This window comes from Populus trichocarpa, chromosome 17 (genome assembly GCF_000002775.5).
Source record: "Populus trichocarpa isolate Nisqually-1 chromosome 17, P.trichocarpa_v4.1, whole genome shotgun sequence".
NCBI lineage: Eukaryota > Viridiplantae > Streptophyta > Magnoliopsida > Malpighiales > Salicaceae > Populus > Populus trichocarpa.
This window is the reverse complement of record NC_037301.2, coordinates 6,233,824-6,253,003: the sequence shown is the minus strand read 5'-3', so window position 1 is coordinate 6,253,003 and position 19,180 is coordinate 6,233,824. Positions and strand designations below refer to the sequence as shown.

Genomic DNA, 19,180 nt, shown 5'->3' with positions numbered 1-19,180 from the left:
CGACCCAATTTTTTATTTAACTCGAGTTTCAAATTAAAACATGTGGGAGTTGCCTAGACATGATCCAGTTGACTTGGTAAATCCAAAAATAACTTGGTATGACTAATAAAAATGCGGTTCGATTTAAAAAAATAAATTTAAGATGATATTATTATTATTGAGACTGTGACATATCGAATTGACTCGGGCTACATAACTTAACCCACCAAACTTGTCATCCGGGTTATGGACTCTTCTAGTTTTAAAAACTATGTTTTTTAAAATTACTTTTTTTTGTTCCGATGTGACTTAGTTAATTTGACAATTTCTAAATCTACCCGGATGATCGATAAAAACATGAATTGACTTTAAAAAATATTTCAAGATGATATTTTTTTTAATATTAAGACGACAATATATTTGATCGACTTGAACTTGACAACTTAATTGTCCAAACTCATAACCAGGGTCATGGACTCCGCTAGATTTAATAACTCTGTTTTTTATTAACTATTTTTACTTAACTATATGATAGCAAAAATATGATCTTATAAAATTAAGTACCAACCAAATACTAAGACATTTGTTTATGACTATGATAATCTTAAAGAAAAAAAAAACCAAAATAAATTATGAAAGTCAATTTAAAATAAACTAAGTAAAAATAAAAATAAAAAAAATTTGAAGAAAGACAAAAAAAAAAAAAAATGTTTGCACTAAATAAAAATGTTTGCACTGTTCATATGATCAGTGCATTAGGTGTTTACCCTTTAATTCATATGAATCCCTAAATTCTATTCTTTCAGTGTTGCTAGTAATAACTGCAATAACCATTAATATCCAGCTATGCAATTCCTTTTCATTTTTTTCTTCTTCTTTTGTGGCCCGGACACCTTCCTTGGGCCAACCTAAGTTTGGAAATACTTGGAAATTAAAAAAATAAAAATAAAAATAAAAATAAACTTGTAGCTATGAAAGGGAAATTCAACGTAAACTTCGTTAAACTGTCAATACACTAACCACCATAATTATATGGCATATACTGCATTTCCAAGAAGATAAAAATAAAAAATAAAAAAATCAACCGGCAAATTATGCCAAACCTAAGTTCTTGGCGAGGAGCCAAGCTTACAATGAATCCATCAGCTTCTGCCATACCTTGACAAGCCGGCCAATTTGAAATGCCTTCAAATTTATTGTCCACTCTGAATTTTATTCACCCAAGTAGAGAGGGTAAAAAAAAAGAATTAGCCTAAAAATAAGGCAAAGGAATAGACTACAGGGAAGGATCTTAAACTCCTGATTTATAAACTAAGTTAAATAGTCAAAATCTTCTTTGAGGGAGGGGGCGTTTTAGTAGGTTCCTCCTACCTATTGTCTTCATCAGAAATACTTCGCTGAATTTGTTCTCGCCTTTCTCTCCATTTCACTCCCCACATCTTGGCCTCTGCCACAGCACGGTCCCGATCTAAATCCTTGTCTAATATCATTTTTGAGTGACTTGGGGAGAGGTCAATCTCTGGCCATTTGGCACAGTCATTCTTTACCTTCTTTGATTCATTTTTACGAGAGAACAAGTAATCCATGGCTTGCACCAATTCACTCGAGGAAGGGCGTGAATTGGCATTTTCACCGAGACACATAGATGCCACTTCTATAACCTTCTTTAAGACAGACATTGAGTACTTGCCTTTAAGCATTGGATCTGCTAATCTTGAAAAGTTGTGGTCTTTCATCAAGGGAAGTGCCTATATTCAAAAGGAAATTTTGAATTAGAAAATCGATATAATAAAAGATGATTAGAAAAATGTACCAATAATCCATTATGAGGAGAACCAAAAAACATTCTCATACCATATCTAAAGACACTAAAGAAAAATAAGCAGGATGATGCAGACATCTAATGTTAATCAAGCATGGTGACTTGATTCAGCTAGTGTCTAATCCTCGCGAAGTTAACAAGCATACATACTGGTTTTGGCAAACTGACAGATATGTAGAATTATAGGATGTGAATTACCCAGTTAACAAGATATTCTTGATGACCGTTAACCTCGTCCAGTGCTCTATGTCCAGTGATGAGCTCTAACAAAACAATTCCATAACTGTAGATATCAGTCTTTATGGTCAACCTTCCAGATGATGCATATTCAGGAGCACAGTAACCATAGGTACCCATGACCCTGGTGGAGACATAGGACTTATCACCAACTGGGCCAAATTTAGCAAGTCCAAAATCCGAGAGTTTTGGGTTAAAACCATCCTCCAATAATATGTTAGACGCTTTCAAGTCCCTGTATATGACGGGGGGATTTGCAGAATGCAGAGAATCCAATCCTCTGGCTGCACCCGCTGCTATCTTCATTCTTGTATTCCAGTCAAGAGGCTCCATATGCGGTGTCACATCTGCACATATAACATGTCATGACTTCATGCTAAATTATTAAAGACTTGGAAACGGCAGCAGATGTTCCGTGGCATCTCTATTTATGCAAGGTATTACATGCTATCTTTACTGCACTATTTATGGGAAATATGAGTTGCACAACATGAAGTGTACAGAAAATATCTTTTCATGCTGTTTCACTGGCTTTCGTATGCTTGTCTTTCTTATTTCTAGAAGGAAGAAGAGAAAACCCAAGCAAACCAGATATAATGGACAGTAAAATGAAGCAGAATCATCAACCTTAAGATTCACTGTACAAAGCTCACTGACAAACATGAAATGTTGTGACATGAATTCCAACTTGTTTACTCTTGTAACTTTCAAAATTATAAATTTCCCTTGGTTAGATAAAGAGATATCTTCATGTATTTAACCTTGTTGTAAGATAGACACTAACCAACAACAATTTTATTTTTTCAGATCAGGTAATTTAATCACTCAAATGGATTCTACTGTGAATTTTGTGTTTCAAATGAGAAATTTGTAGGTCCTTCCATGAAAGAAGTTCCATCATAAGCCGTCTTGAATTGTTTTCCATTGAAAGTCTGGGTACTCTAGGGTGCTTCAAATGACGTTATAGTAAAACCATATATTATGTTATAAGGAAGGAAGCAGAGAGATTGAAGATATACCAAAAAGGTGATCTTCCAAGGATCCCAAAGGCATGTATTCATAGACAAGAAGACGATGGTCTCCTTCGGCACAAAAACCAATCAAGTTGACAAGGTTAGGGTGATGCAGTAGGGAGAGCATGAGAACCTCCACCAGAAACTCCTTGTCGCCTTGGATACCTGATGGATCTAGCTGTTTAACAGCTACAACCTGCTACAACCGTATTAGGTGTGATCCAGGAAAAAAGAGACTAGTCAAAACAAATTCAAAAGAATTAACACGAGAAAAAATATTGGGAGCAAATGAGTAAAGAAACTAAAATAGCCTCTGTTTGTTCCAGAATGGGGGAAGAAAATCAAAAGTATTTTGAGCAAATAGAATTTACCTGACCAGTGCTTTCTAATTTTCCTTTAAATACAGCACCAAATCCACCTCTTCCAATTAAAGATTCAGACCTAAAATTGTTTGTTGCAAATGAAAGTTCTTCATAGGTGAATGTCGCAGAGAAATGAGCACTGGGACCATCTTTTACAACAGCTGATTTAAATCTTGAATCAACACTCTTTTTTGATACTGTTCCCAATCTTTGTTCTGTGTCGATTTTAGTAAAAAAAGATCAAACTTTTGAAGGGAACATGTTAGAAAGAAAAAGTGCGCTGTGCGAAATTCCAGAGGAGCAAATTATGTGTTTAACCATCTCAACCTACAGCAGATTACCAATAAGCGGTGGCTCTTTGAAAGCACCCTACAGAAGCAATGTGAATCAAGCACATTCCAATCCTAATTTTACTTTTATTCCACTCTTAAAAGATATTTCCAGTCTCCATAACAAAACGTGCATGTATCCTGTGTAAAATTTTTGCCAAAATAGATTCCTAGAAAAAGGCATGCACTAAGATTTGAGGAAAAATCCAACAACTGAAATTACTGATTAAAGTTGTAAAGCACCTGCCAAACTAACAGCTTTAGAGAAGGAAGAGCTTCAGTGCTAAACCAAATCAATAAAGGGATTCTCATTTTAAGTTTATTGCATCTCTTGTAAATCACATCAAAAGATTTCATTGAAGATTTTCCGATGAATAAGAGAAAAGTTTCTATAAGATGCAAACAAATGTAAGAGAAGAAAAGAGACATATATCGAAGCAAAAACAATTTCCTGTTATATCCAGGCTCTTCTGGTCATTGGAAGAGAAATGTATTAAAAAAACACTAACACTTGTTACAGTGGTTGCTGAACTAGCGTTGTTCGTGTATATCAAACAATCTACTTAACATATGACAAAGGCATGGTATTTCTCTATAAATTTTTTTGCCTCTACAGATAAGATAGTAAGGCAAGTTTTCAACATCATGGAAGAATCCGTGCTCCCTTTATCAGATTAACAAGTTCAGTTGATGTGCTAAAGTAGAACCAACGGAAAATTTCACTTCTTATAGAAATTTCTGGTCAGCAGATAACATTGCCTTGAAAAATGACAAATGTTTTTCAATTGTGAAATTGAAACTTGCAATTATGTGATCCATGTTATCATGCATTTGATTTAGAAATATTTATCATTCTCTTGCCTTCAGATATAGCATGTACATAAATTTCAGACAATCTGGAAAGCACATAAAAAGGACACCGCAATTTTGTGCATGATCACACTGTAACGACAGTGAATCAATTAGTACTCTAGATGAATCAAAATTCAAATTATCACAACAATTATAATTATATTTAGCAGCTAGACAATAAAGAGCACTAAGGAGCGAAACACGGTTGAAAGAGGAAGTTGCTACTACATTCAATAACATAAATCACTTGCTGAAATGATGGCTAGATTTCTAGCAAAAATGATGGGTTTTACAGTCTAAAGAATTGGTAGACTAAGGCAAACTAAGATAACATAAAAGAGATAACTCTTAAAACTATCAAATTCTCAGAGATCCACTCATCCCAAATCCGCATTGTGTTTGTGAAACAATTTCCATGCATAATCAAGATGGGGTTTGAAATTTGGTTATTCCCATAACCATGATGCATGCCTATCAAATCAAGAACCGTAAAACTATGTAATCAAAAAAATTCTAGACACGAAAAAAAACAAAATGTAAGAAAAAGAAACACCATTTAGAGATTACATCGTAGAATACATGGTTATCAGACAAAACTCACCATAAGATGGCTGTTTCTTGATATGATCGCTTTTCACCTTCTTGCTTTTAGAAAACCCGAAACAAGGGCAAAAACCCATTTCCAGAAAAACAAAACCACAATGTGATTTTCTAATAATTAGTGAACTTGACAATGGCTTATATTCTAAAAGAAATGCAGAAAATGAGAGTTTGTTCCGTTGGGAAATATAAGCCAAAAAGAAAAGAACGAAGAGGTCTTTTTTGGGGAGTTCAGGTTCAGATTATTAATTCTACACGCTTTCCTAGAAAAAAACATAAATTAAAATATAAATATTTTTTAAAAGGAAATAAAAAACAGCAACACCCTAAAGTACAACCGTACACGGTTGTTGTTTTCAATAGAATCTAGGTAGTTGTCTTTAACCTCGCTGTGACGTCAGAGAATTGGAAGTGACCATTTCGTAACATTAATAAATTATATGAAATAATTTTGGCAGGTTTCGTGGATAATTTGTATTGAATGATTACTTTCAATTCTGCCATGATTGAAAATTCCATACACTGGTTTTTTTTCTATGTAACTGTTAATTTGATGTCTTAAAAATAAACCTACATCACCATTGGGTTGCTGAACTTCAACATGCTTAATCACGCAGGCATATATGAATTTTTTCCTCTAAAAAATAGGTTTGTTTTTTAAAATACACAAAAGAAAAGTAATAGATGTATTGTTTTTTTTTTTTTTTTTTACTTATGTGTAATAATTTAAATGGTTAGATTTTAAAATAATTATAAAATTTTCTAGTTATTGATATGCTTTTTTTATGATATACCAAAACCCAGAATATTTATGTAACAAGTTATTTAGTTTGAGGATAATGATTAACCAAGATGTCCAAGTAAACAATTTTCTTCTCCTTATCTCCGGAAGCACCAAATTAATGATAAAAACTTAACTGCGTGCAAAAACAATTCAAATCGAGAGATTTAAAGACTCTCTGATTATAAAGTCAATAACTTTATGAGAAAGATAATAAATAACTTAAAAAACCTTAAATTCCAAGAGTAGATGGTGTTTGTTATTGTATTTTAGGATGATTAATGCTCTAACATATATGTAAGCTATTAAAAATAAAAAAAAGGTTCTAAACCCTTACTTGGATGGTTTAGGGGGTATTTATATCCCTTGAACCTTGTTAATTTCAGGCAAATAAATGATGGACAAATCCCTTACTTTTAGTGGCATTAATGAGGGACACATATCCCTTACATATCATTAATAATATGATAAGTGTGGTAGCCCTTAAGAGACCTTTTATATATCTATAAGTGTAGGGAGATCGTTACCCCTGACATGAATAATTTATATAATTGTTCTAGAGGTAGGATTCACTAGATACTTACGACTTGGGATGTAACCAAATATAGAAAATTAAAAAAGTATGAAGGTTTATCCAATCCATAACACTTTTAGTTTAGAAGATTGTTTAGGATCTGGCATATTACTTGTGTTCAATTGATTACTAAACCCAAGTATTTTAGGTTTAACATCTCTATGAGCCCACATTTCCTTAGATTTAGTTGTCTGCTAAACCCAAGTATATTTGTTCTAGCATCACGCCAGGCCCAAGTTTCCTTAGGTTTAGCAGACAGTTTGTAAAACCCAAAAGTAAATAGTATTAGGTCGGCCTATGCTAAGAAAGAATTAAAGGAAACAAACTGGTCTGCTCTAGGTGGAAATTATGGGATGAAAACCAGGCTATCCTAGGTAGGAATTGGGGAAGGAGCAAGCCAACCCTAGGTTATCCAAAAAGAGAATAGGAACAATGTTAACCAGCCCCCAAACACCCCACCTCATTTATGAGTGATATAAATACAAGGGGGAGAAAAAGAGATGACTTTTCCTCCTTCAAAAGTCGGCAGCAGCCATAGTTGTAGTAACCCACCCCTTTCCAAGGGAAAACTGAACCAAACCAACCTGCATGTCACTTCCTTGAGTGTTTAATGGAAGGGAGAGTTAGAGAAAAGAAGAATAGTTGAAAACATAGAAGAAAAAAGAGCCTAGAAGGCCGGCTGGAATAGCAGGAGAAGGTGAGAAGAAAACTGTGAGGAAGAGAAGAAGAAATAACCAAACCTTCCTAAAATTGTTTGAAAACATTGAGGTAAGGGTGATATCATTTCCTTGGTTGGTTATTACTTGATGATTTGGATAAGGAAGGGGGGAGAAAATTCAAATAAAAGGTTTAGGGTTCTTACATCTTTAACTCAAAATTTAATAGTTAGATGAGAAGATTAGAGTAGAATAAAGAATCAAAGGACACAAGTATAGATTTCACAAAAGAAATATGAACAAATATGAATGATTTTTAATGTAAGAACCTAAAGAGAGGCCGACCAAATTAAAGGGCTGGACATAATGCAAATTAATGTGATAAAATGCTTTGAATTATGACCTTGTTAGAGTCTTAGAACATGCTTGAGCTAAAACAGAATTGTGCTTATATGTCATTGAAGAATTTGTGTGACTATGGATCAAAGGTATGGATATATGTTATAGCACGTTAATGGGAACATAAATGTGTTAGACTTGATAAAATGCATGTGAAAGATTGAATGAGAGGGAAAGCTATGTTTCGGCCAAGAAATCATGAAGAAACCTTACATGATGAACACCTTTAGAATAGCAAGAGATAGTGTCACACCCGGACATCGTGACGACCGATTAAAATTTTTTTGGAAAAGAAAAGGAACAAATATTTGGCATCTTGTTCTTAGGGGAAAAGATCTAGTTCAAGGAGTCGTCACCTAGTATTATGGTCACTAGGAACCCTAACCGGTCAATAGAGATTCTATGATACAAAACTGGTTATGCGAAAAGAAAGATACTATCACCCCTTAAGCGTCCTACCTGAGGTAGGCTACGTTGCTGGTTTTATTTTATATTGCTAAGAATTTGTTCTCCTCTCCTTTTTTTTTGTTCTTCATATCATGTTTCTGACTCTAGTGTTAGTGAACAGTACCTACAAATATTTCCAACTCTGGCATTGGTAAATATTGCACAAATCCAAAAAAATATGATATTCCTAACTCTAGCGCCAATGAATAAATACACAAAATTTGTATTAAAAGAAAAAAGAAACTATTTTTATTTTTTTATGTTTTTTTTGTTATTTGTGTAGTTCGGTCTCAAATTTTATAGAAGAAAAAAAAGAGAGAAAAAAAAAAACCATTGTTGCATGCATGTGTGAGTAATTCACGCATGCATGCAACAGTTTGCAAAACAGGGAAAGAAGAGGAACTTACCTGGTCGCTGCAAGCGAAGGACAATGGCAATCAAGGCGTGAGGTTGTTGGCTAAAAAGAAACTCTCTCCTATGCTTCTCCTCGTATTGTGCTACCCCCTGTTCTCCTTTACATTTATGTCTGTGTTCATCCCCTTTGTTTGTCTTATGGTTCCTTCTCCTTTGTTCATTCTCGTCCCCTTCCTCTGGTTTTTTTACATGTTCTCCTTCGCATCCCCTATCCTTACTAAGAAGAGAAGGTTGCTGCAGCTATGGCTGTTGCATGCTCACGGTGCATAGATGAACTGTGACTGTTGGTGATGGTTGTGTGCTGGTGCAAGACGCAGAGAAGAGCTCATTGTTTGGAATGTGAAGCAAAGCTCCTAAAGTTGTTGTGGCTCACGGTTTGGCTGGTCTTAAGAGAAGTTGCTAGACTATGGGGGAGAATCTAATGGTGATGGGGAGAAGCCAAAAGAGGAAAGGAGAGGAATGAGGCTTTGGTTTTCTGGATGTTATCAGGCGGGGCTGAGAGAGAGGCGGGTTGAGATTGAGGCTATGAGGGTTCTCTTCTGCTGGTTCTGTCAGATGAGGGAGATGAAAGGTGGTCTTTTGAAAGGATACGGATGAGAGGTAACAGAGAGGAATTAAAGTTCTTGGTTCGTAGGGATAATAGGCTTTAGGTTTTCTTCTACTCCTTTTTTTTATTTGGCATTCTCCCTCCTCTTTATTAATGTCTCCCCCAGGGTTTCTTATAATGGCCTCCTTCTCTTGCTGTCAAAATCTCTCTTATTTTTAGGCTAATTAGGAGTCCTTGAGATACTCAATTTGTTCTTTTTTTATCTGATTTTTAAAGTTGGATAAATCTCTCAGAATTTGTGTTGAAAATTAATTCTGTTGCTGTCATAATTTTGCTATAATATCAACTCTATTGCAATTTAGACTTTGATTCTGACTTAGTTTCGTGCAATATTCGACTATCCCAACTATATTTTTTCATTCATGACATATTAAAAGCTTGATCTGCACCTTTCTAAGGTGTTAAGTCCCATCATTTTTATGTCAAACTTTCAGCTATATTGGGATGCTCGACATTGTTAGTTTCCGAATAAGATCAGGAGACCCATTTCAACCAACCTAATTGCATTTAGATTCTATCCTTCAAAAAGATTTTATCTGACTTGGAGTCCTTCATGAAAGTTGTAGTCCTGGAAGTGTAGATGAATTTGGGTTTTAAATCGCCTTATTTCGATATCAGAATCCTAAGATATTCCCGTTTGAATATCTAGTGTACTTTGAGATCGAAGTTTTTTCCATAATACCTCCCTGAAAAGCTTAATATGTGTACTTTGATTTATATTCAACCCGCATTCTCATTCTAGAACTCTAACTTGGCGAAAAACCTGTCACAAGAAACTAGGTCCAAAACATAAAATGCAGAATTTCTTATCTTTAGCAATTAATTTACAAAGTCTCTTCAACATGCCAAACTCATAAAAATAACTCCAAAATCCAAATAAGATTAAAAACCAACAGGCCAAAATTGGGTTATAACAGTTGTCTTCTTTTTACAATGCTTATGGTGCAAAGGCATTGGAAAATTCAATTTCTTTTGACTCTGCATAGTAAGTTTTGTAAAGAAAAATAAGCGTGAAAACCCTTCCTCTTTTCTTTTGATTGATTTTTTGTTTTTTGTTTTTTTTGAAAAAATGATCCAATTATTCCAGACAACCTGCCCGATAGTAAAATGTAAGGAATGTCGCAAGTGGTCTAATTGTTCTAGCGACTTGCCCAATGATGAAATGCGAGGAATCTCGCAATTGGTCTAATTGTTCCAGGCAACCTGCCCGATGGTGAAAAAGAAACGTGAAGAATTTCGCGAGTGGTCTAATTGTTCCAGGCTACCTGCTCGATGATGAAATGCGAGGAATCTCACAATTGGTCTAATTGTTCCAGGCGACCTGCCCGATGGTGAAAAAGAAACGCGAAGAATTTCACGAGGGATCTAATTGTTCCAAGCAACTTGTCCAATGATAAAATACGAGGAATCTCGTAAGTGATCTAATTGTTCTAGGTGACCTGCCTAATAGGAAGAATAATGCGAAGAATTTCACGAGTGGTCTAATTGTTCCAGTCGATCTGCCTGATGATAAAATGTGAGGAATCTCGTAAGTGGTCTAATTATTCCAGGCGACCTGATGCAACCATATTATTTGAGAGTTTTACCCACATTTACCTAGTATTTTACCTATGTTTTATATATAAAATGCCTTGATATTCTTTGTTTTATGTTTTGAATGCACTTTTGGATGTAAGATTCAAAAAGAACTAAATTAGAGATAATTGAAAGATTTGACCTCTGATTGATGTTTTGTGCAGAGCTTGAGCTCTAGAAGTTGAAACAAAGTGATTCCAATTGCATTAGAAAGCTAACACCCATAACTTTTTATAAATATATGAAAAGAAAAATAAAAAAAAACAAAGAACATGGAAATCGTAGTCTTCAAATTCAAATCTCGCATTTTGCCAGTGTTGACCTTCAGCCATTCCGACTTGAATATCTTGAGCTACAAAAGTCCATTTGATGCAAACTCATTTTTTTTTGAATTCTTGACTCAGAGATATCAGGCTACCTACTTCCAGTAGAAAAAGAGCTCATATGAGAGAGATATGATTTTTCTTAGATGACATATGAATTATGCCAACAGACAGGTTTTGTGAAGAAACAAATCCAAATTACATCCCAAAGTATCCGAACCGACATCCAAGTCTTTATTTCAGCAATTTAGCTCCTCTAAGTCAAAAGTCAAAGCTTGAAGATTTTATGCAAGGCTATTTCTCTATTTTTAGAAAAATTGTTATGAACTACTTAAATGTAAATTGTCTACTTAGAAAATGACTATTTTTGTAGAAAAGGGATTAGGGTTTCCTAGGATATAAAAAAGAAAGAAAGAAAGGAAAGGGGGAAGCCAGCCAAGAGAGAAAACGTATCTTTCTCTAAAAAACCCGAAATCATGCATTCTTCTTTCTTTTTGATTATTTGTTCAATAGACATGCAAGGCTAAACTTTTTTTCTTGGTTGCAAGGACACAGAAACCTTCAGATTTCAAGAACTGTGAGATTTATTTTACCTTTTCTTTTCAGTTTATATGATGAATGACACATATGATTTATGTTTGTTGTCCTATGCTTATTTTATATGATTGTTTATTTTAATTGTGAGAGCGGACTCTAAGTTATTATTGTGAACAATCTATTGCTAAGTTTGCTATCAAAACCGGAGTTGCGGTATATAAACTTGTGAAGCAACTGAGTTAATAATTGTGGCTGAACTACGTTATTAATCTTAAGGAGAACATTAGAACAAATCAAACATGAACTACGGACAATTATGTTATCTAGATTAATCAATTTATCTAGTTCTTAAGGTTGCCGTTGAATTAAATTATTAGTGCGGACACTGTGGTTGTTTGATGGTTATGATTAGTTATACAACGAATCTGCTAACTAATCAACGTAACAAGAGATAAATATTCAGAGTATAAATTGACATTTCATTTCCATGATCAGTTTTGATTTTTGTAGGTGGACGTTTACTTGTGACCAAGGTTTGTTTTCTTGATAAATTTTGGTTTTCTTTGATTTAGCATTGATTGTTTTTTTCTGTTTACGATAACATAGCATAAATAATTTCAAAACCCCCCCAGTTGCATATCATATAGCATAAAAATCTGAACTAAACCTTCCTCGTGGGATAGACCCCATGCTTGCTCTATACTATCTTGTTTATTTAAGTTAGGGTAATCAATTTGTGCGACCGCGACATCATAAAAATTTTGGCGTCGTTATCGGGGAAGTGATTTTAGTTGATTCTTGTGCTGTGATTGTTATTTATTTTGTTAAAAAAAAAGAGAAACAAATTTTTTGCTTGTGGTGGTATGATACAATTACTGTTCAAAACCGATTTTTGGTGGAATTAGGTCTCAGCCTTTTGTTTCCTAAAGGGAAACGATGTTCTGAATAGTTTTTGTGTTCTAGCGTCGGATTTTCATTCAATTTGCACCATTTTAAATCTCTTATGTGACTGGTTTCTTTTGAGTTTTCTTGACGATTTATGCCTGTAACTCGTTCTGCTAACCAAAAACAAGTGCAGGTAGATCTCAAACTAGAAAACACTTTACACAGGTTACGAAATGAAGCTCGCATCAACACCATGGTTGTTATACAATAACAGACACTTAAGGAGCTCATTGCTCCTAATGTGGAGAATCAACCATTGTCCATAAATATTTACAATAATGCCAACTTCGAGCTCAAGTTTGGTTTTATACACTTATTGTCAATATTCAATGGACTTCCGGAGAAGATCCTCATACTCATTCAAAGAGTTCCACATGGTTTGTGTTAGTATGAAATCGAATGGAGTTGATGAAAAACAGGTTAAGTTGAAAGCTTTCCATTTCTTTTTAAAAAAGGCAACAAAGGCATGACTTTTCTCTATTCTCCCAGGTTCCATTAAGAATTGGAAATATGTGGGATTCGGCAATCTCATGGGGAGACACTCTTTGAGTATTGGGAAAGATTTGAGTAACTGTGCATTCAATGCCCTCATCATCAGAGATACCCGATCAGCTGCTCATTCAATATTTCTATGAAGGACTAATGCTTACTGACCGTAGTATCATTGATGCGGCAAGTGGAGGGGCATTGGTAGATAAGACACCCGAGGTTGCATGCCAATTGATCACAAATATGGCAGCCAATTCGAAATAATTTGGCACACGTGGAGACTTCCCAAGAAAATGAGAAAATACGGTAAGTATTTCTAACCTTGAGAATAAAGTTAATGATCTTACTTCTCTTGTGCGTTCTTTGGCTTGTGAAAATGCACAGTAGGTGAAAGTTTGTAGCATATGCTCCTTACAAGGACATGCTTTGGATATGTGCCCAACAATGCAAGAAGATTACATTGAACAAGTTAATGTAGTTGATGTAGCATTCAATGCATAGCCCAGCGTAAGTATGATCCCTTTTCCAACACGTACAATCCTGGATGGAGAGATCATCCAAACTTATGCTATGGAAACCCGCCTCAACAAGGCAATCAAGGTCGACAGTTCCATGGATTTCAGTCCCAACAAAATTATCAAGCGAGACAGCCCCCTACATTCATAAATTCCAATGTTATGGGGTCATCGAATGATGATCTTCGTGAGATGATGAAAACCTTGGCTTCTAATACAGTGACATTGCAACAAAACGTCATGTCTTTTCAATAAGAAACAAGGTCAAGCATTCACAACTTAGAGAAGCAAATGGGGCAAGTAGCTTCAAGTATAGGGAAATTAGAGGCACAAATGAATGGAAAGTTGTCCTCCCAAGCATTGAATCCAAAAGAGAATGTCAGTGTGATCACGCTGCGGAGTGGGAAAGAACTTAAAGAGCAAAGGTCGAAACAAATTGAGATGGAGGAAGAAGAGGAGATAGAAACAAAACTGAGTATAAAGAAGAAACACCCTTCTCCTCTACAAAATGAAACAACGACCAATACTCCAAAGGTAAGTCCTAATTCAATGAATTCCAGTTTTAAGATAATTCCCTCATTTCCTGTGAGTTCTTCTAGGTCTAAGAAAGAGAACAAAGAAAAAGAGATTTTAGAGGTTTTCAAGAAAGTGGAACTCAACATTCCTTTGATTGATGTTATCAAGCAAATTTCCAAGTATGCCAAATTCTTGAAGAGTTGTGTACTACCAAGAGAGCTTACAAGCTAAAAGGTTACGAAACGGTAAGTATGAATAAAGTTGTATCTGCTGTTGTTCAAAAGAATCTACTTTTGAAACAAAAAGACCCAAGTGCGTTTACTATCCCATGTGTTATTGGTAATGCTAGTTTTAAAAGAGCCTTATGCGATTTAGGTGCATCCATTAGTGTTATGCCTAAACATGTTTATGATTCTTTTGAGCCTTTGATTAAAACTAGCATTGTAATACAACTTGTGAATAGTAGTTTTGTTTATCCACTTAGTGTGATAGAAAATGTCTTAGTTAAGATTGATAGTTTGGTTATTCCATGCGACTTTTATATTTTTGATATGGAACGTGATTCTTGTGACTCATCAAACAACACTCCTATATTGTTTGAGAGACTATTCTTGAAAACTGCCAATATAAAAATTAATTATGGTAAGGATACTTTATCTATAAAAGTGGGAGAGAAAAAAATTGAATTTAATTTTCATGATGCAATGAAATATCCTTACAACAATGTTTATTCTATCACATGCTATGACCAAGTTGATAAGTGTGTGCAACATGTTTTTGATTTTGATTGTGATGATGGATTAAGCATGGCTTTGAGCTATGACTATGATTTTACCAAGGTAGAAGAGATGGAGAGGCATATCCGTGTTCCCCTAAACGTACAGGAATCAACATTGGCTTTGCAAGCTTTGCAAACTATTCCCCATGGTAATATCTTTGTTGATTTAGTACTTTCACATAAAAAGTTTTTGCCATCTATTTTACAGGCCCCCAAGTTAGAATTGAAACCTTTGCCTGATAATTTGAAGTATGTATTCATTGGCGACAACAATACACTTCCCGTTATCATAGCAAAAGGAAAAACTTGTGAAGTTGTTGTGCGATCACAAAACAACTATTGGATGGACTTTAGCCGACATCAAGGGCATTAGTCCCTCGATGTGTATGCTTCACATACTATTGGAGGACAATGCGAAACCAACGAGGAAAATGCAAAGAAGGTTGAATCCCCCTATGATGAAGGTAGTGAAAGCTAAAATTTTTAAATTATTAGATGCAGGAGTCATTTACCCCATCACGGACAGTAAATGGGTGGCGCCTATCCATGTGGTGCCCAAAAAGACTGGAATCACATTGGTAAAGAAAAAAAAGGATGACCTCATTCCTACCCGCATCTCGAGTGGTTGGAGAATGTGTGTTGATTATAGAAAGCTTAATCTTTCTATACGTAAAGATCATTTCCCATTACCATTCATGGACCAAATGCTTAAACGCTTAGAAGGTAAGTCTTTTTATTGCTTTCTTGATGGATATAGTGGATTTAATCAGATTGTTATTAATCCTAAAGATCAAGAAAAGACTACATTTACATGTCCATTTGGTACATATGCATATAGGAGAATGCCCTTTGGTCTCTGTAATGCACCCGCAACTTTTCAAAGATGCATGATGAGTATTTTTTCTGACTATGTTGAAAGAATAATTGAGGTTTTCATGGATGATTTCATGGTGTATGGTGATTCTTTTGATAAGTGTTTAGAAAGTTTATCTTTAGTCTTGAAAAAATGCATTGAAACTAACCTTGTCTTGAATTATGAATAGTGTTATTTTATGGTAGAAAAAGGAATAGTTCTTGGGCATGTTATGTCTTCGTGTGGATTAGAGGTTGATAAAGCTAAAATGAATGCCATTTCATCATTGTCTTACCCCTCATGCGTGAGGGAAGAACGTTCTTTTCTTGGCCATGCAGGTTTCTATCAACGCTTTATCAAAGATTTCTCGAAGATTACAACACCCTTGTGCAAATTATTAGCTAAAAAAGTGGATTTTATGTTTGATCAAGCATGTAAAGATGCCCATGATGAGCTTAAGAGGCGTGTCACATCTGCCCCTATCATCCAACCACCAAACTGGATGAGCCTTTTGAGATAATGTGTGATGCGAGTGACTATGCGGTAGAGGTTATACTTGGGCAAAGAATAGGGAAGAATTTGTATGTTATCGTCTATGCTTCCCGCATGTTGGACAAAGCGTAATGAATTACCATACAACTGAAAATGAACTTTTTGCAGTGGTGTTTGCTCTTGAAAAATTCAGGTCATATCTACTTGGTACAAAAGTTGTTGTTTTTACTGACCATGTAGCTTTAAGGTATCTTTTGAAGAAAAAAGAGTCCAAACCAAGATTGATTAGGTGGAGCTTTCTTTTACAAGAATTTGATCTTGAGATCAAAGACAAAAAAAGGTGTTGAAAACCATGTGGCTGATCACTTGAGCCGACTGAGGACCAAGGATATACAAACCAAAACAATAACAGAGACATTCCTCGATGAGCAGTTGTATGTGTTACATTCCTCTACAAGACCATGGTATGCTAATTTGGTGAACTATTTAGTCACCAAAGAATTCCCTCCAGGTTTGTCTACATCCCAAAAAGACAAGTTACGAGCTGGTGCTAAATATTATTTTTGGGACACTCTTTATCTGTGAAAATTTTGTGTGGATCAAGTAGTTAGGAGATGGGTATCACAAGATGAATTTCATTTCATTCTCATCTTTTGTCATTCTTATTCTTGTGGTGGGCATTTTGGAGCAAAAAGAATGACCTAGAATGTACTTGAAAGTGGTCTTTATTGGCCTTTGATTTTTAAGGATGCATATAACTTTTGCAAATCATGTGAAAAATGCCAAAGAATAGGTAATATCAATCATAAAAATCAAATGCCTTTAACGAATATTCTTGTGAGTGAAATTTTTGATGTTTGGGGTATTGATTTTATGGGTCCATTTCCTTCTTCTTTTAGTAATCTTTATATCCTTCTTGCTGTTGTTTATGTATCCAAATGGATTTTGGCAAAAGCCACATGAACTAACGATGCTAAGGTTGTTTTAGATTTTGTCAGGACTCACATATTTGACAGGTTTGAAATCCCTAAAGCTATCATTAGTGATCGTAACACTTATTTTTGCAATCGTTCAATGGAAGCATTACTCCGCAAATACCATGTGACTCATCAGACTTCCACAACCTACCACCCTCAAACGAATGACTAGGCTTGTAAATCTCGAGATAATCAAGGCTGGATTAAATTAAAGAAAATAAATTAAATTAAAAAGAAGTGGGGGCAAAACGAATACATTTAAAGAAAATGGGGTCTAAATGCAAATAAGAATAATTATAGAGCATAAATACTACTCTTCTTACCAAAAACAGATCTGTAACTATCGTAAAGAAAGAAGAGATGGAGTTTTGGTATCTATTTTTACAGATCAAGAGAGAAACACCAAATTTCAAGAACCCATCCAAGATTTAGGGTTATAGGTAAAACAAATAAACACTGGTAGGCAAGGGATTAACAAGAAAAAATTGAACAAGAAGAAAAGAGGGGAGGGTCGGCTGTCATTAGAAAGAAAAGCAGGGATCGAGACCTTGATTTGTATCGGGTAAGATATTCTGAACATGGTCTTATGAGTTGTTTTAAAGTTGATTACGATTGATGCTTGGATGTTAAATTATAGATTTGAGTTCTATAACTCCAGATATAGTTAAAAATCTGAGGAGAGGTCAGACAGTAACAGTTCAAAAAAATGGATAGTACTATCTTAGAGGCAGAACTGGGTTCTCCTCAAAACATAGAACTTGTAGCCTCATGTCTTACCTTTCCAACGACATAAATTTTGCTTGAATCGGAGTTCTATAACTCCAAATATAGTTAAAAATCTGAGGAGAGGTCAGATAGTAACATTTCAAAAACGGACAGTAACAGTCCAAGTGTTTGTTGATGAGCAATTTTGACTATCTTAGAGGTAGAAATGGGTTCTCCTCAAAACATAGAACTTGTAACCTCATGTCTTACCTTTCCAACGCCATAAATTTCGCTTGAATCGGAGTTCTATAACTCCAGATATAGTTAAAAATCTGAGGAGAGGTCAGACAGTAACAGCTCAAAATCGGACAGTAACAGTTGGACAGTGACAGTCCAAATATAAAGAAGGGAATGATAACTAGGATTGGACAAAGAACGACAGTAATAATGAGTGAAATGAGAAAAACATAAAGTACTAAGAAATGACTGAAAGAAAGACTTATTGGTTGTTGATATGGTTATTATAAAACATATCCTTGAGTGAGGAAAATTTATGAGATAAACCTGTGATTTGTAGGAGGGACCACAGGCGTGGTGCAACAGTAGTAGCAGGGGAGCACGAGGAGAGCTTCTATTGTAGGTAGGTGAATCACACCTTTACCTTCTACGTAAATTCCATGTTTTAATATATATTACTGATGTGAAATGTGAATTACCGAATGTATGTGTACTCAAGGGGAAAGGTTGTTGTGTGAATTGCTAAGTGATGAAATTATCACTAACAAATGAAATATGAGAAGTGTGATTTGAGGTGTAAACTAGCATACATTTAGTGTATGTTAGGATCCCGGAAAAGGGGATCGCCATGTTTGGACAGCATACATTTAGTGTATGTTAGGATCCCGGGTAAGGGGATCGCCATGGTTGGACTAGCATACATTCAGTGTATGTTGGGATCCCGGGTAAGGGGATCGCCATGTTTTGGCTAGCATACATTCAGTGTATGTTAGGATCCCGGGTAAGGGGATCACCCTACATCGACTCCTATGGGATGATGATGAGGATACCAGTGAAAGGGGTATCGAAAATGGTTTAAACGAAGATAAACATGTTTGATCTTATAAAGTTTGGAATGGAGGTTAATAGTGAAAGAGGGAACGATTATTAATAGTTTGAATAAGGAAGAGATTCTAATGAAAACCAGAAAAGGAGAAGGGAACAAAATATGAATGTATGTTACCCTTTTAAAATTGCTTGATTTCATGTTGTTATTTCTTTTTATGTGATAGTCACCTTTCAATAATATGTATTTTGTTTCAGGAACATCACATGCACGACAGGAGTAGATCCTAGATTATGTTTCCCTTCTTGTAATTTAGGTTATAGGGGGTATACCCTTATAT

General features: G+C 35.1%; 1 protein-coding gene across 2 annotated transcripts; it reads right to left on the bottom strand.

The window, feature by feature from the left end:
- Positions 1-892: 892 nt before the first annotated feature.
- LOC18107248 (probable serine/threonine-protein kinase PBL7) lies at positions 893-5,520 on the bottom strand. 2 transcript variants are annotated; one of them, XM_024588253.2, is made up of 5 exons: positions 5,196-5,520; positions 3,423-3,628; positions 3,058-3,250; positions 2,000-2,385; positions 893-1,727 (listed from the first exon to the last, which is right to left on the bottom strand). In XM_024588253.2, exons 1-5 carry the CDS (start codon positions 5,272-5,274, stop codon positions 1,347-1,349), a joined length of 1,245 nt encoding a protein of 414 aa, XP_024444021.1. In that variant the 5' UTR covers positions 5,275-5,520; the 3' UTR covers positions 893-1,346. The 2 variants fall into 2 exon arrangements, with proteins under 2 accessions (XP_024444021.1, XP_024444023.1); XM_024588255.2 differs by having other exon boundaries at positions 3,058-3,247; positions 5,196-5,518.
- Positions 5,521-19,180: the final 13,660 nt, after the last annotated feature.

Coding starts and splice junctions, on each gene's coding strand:
- LOC18107248 (XM_024588253.2), bottom strand. CDS start 5,274: ATGGGTTTTTGCCCTTGTTTCGGGTTTTCTAAAAGCAAGAAGGTGAAA. Junction 3,629..5,195: donor CAAGAAACAGCCATCTTATG/GTGAGTTTTGTC, acceptor AAATCGACACAG/AACAAAGATTGGGAACAGTA. Junction 2,386..3,057: donor CTTGGAAGATCACCTTTTTG/GTATATCTTCAA, acceptor TTATATGTGCAG/ATGTGACACCGCATATGGAG.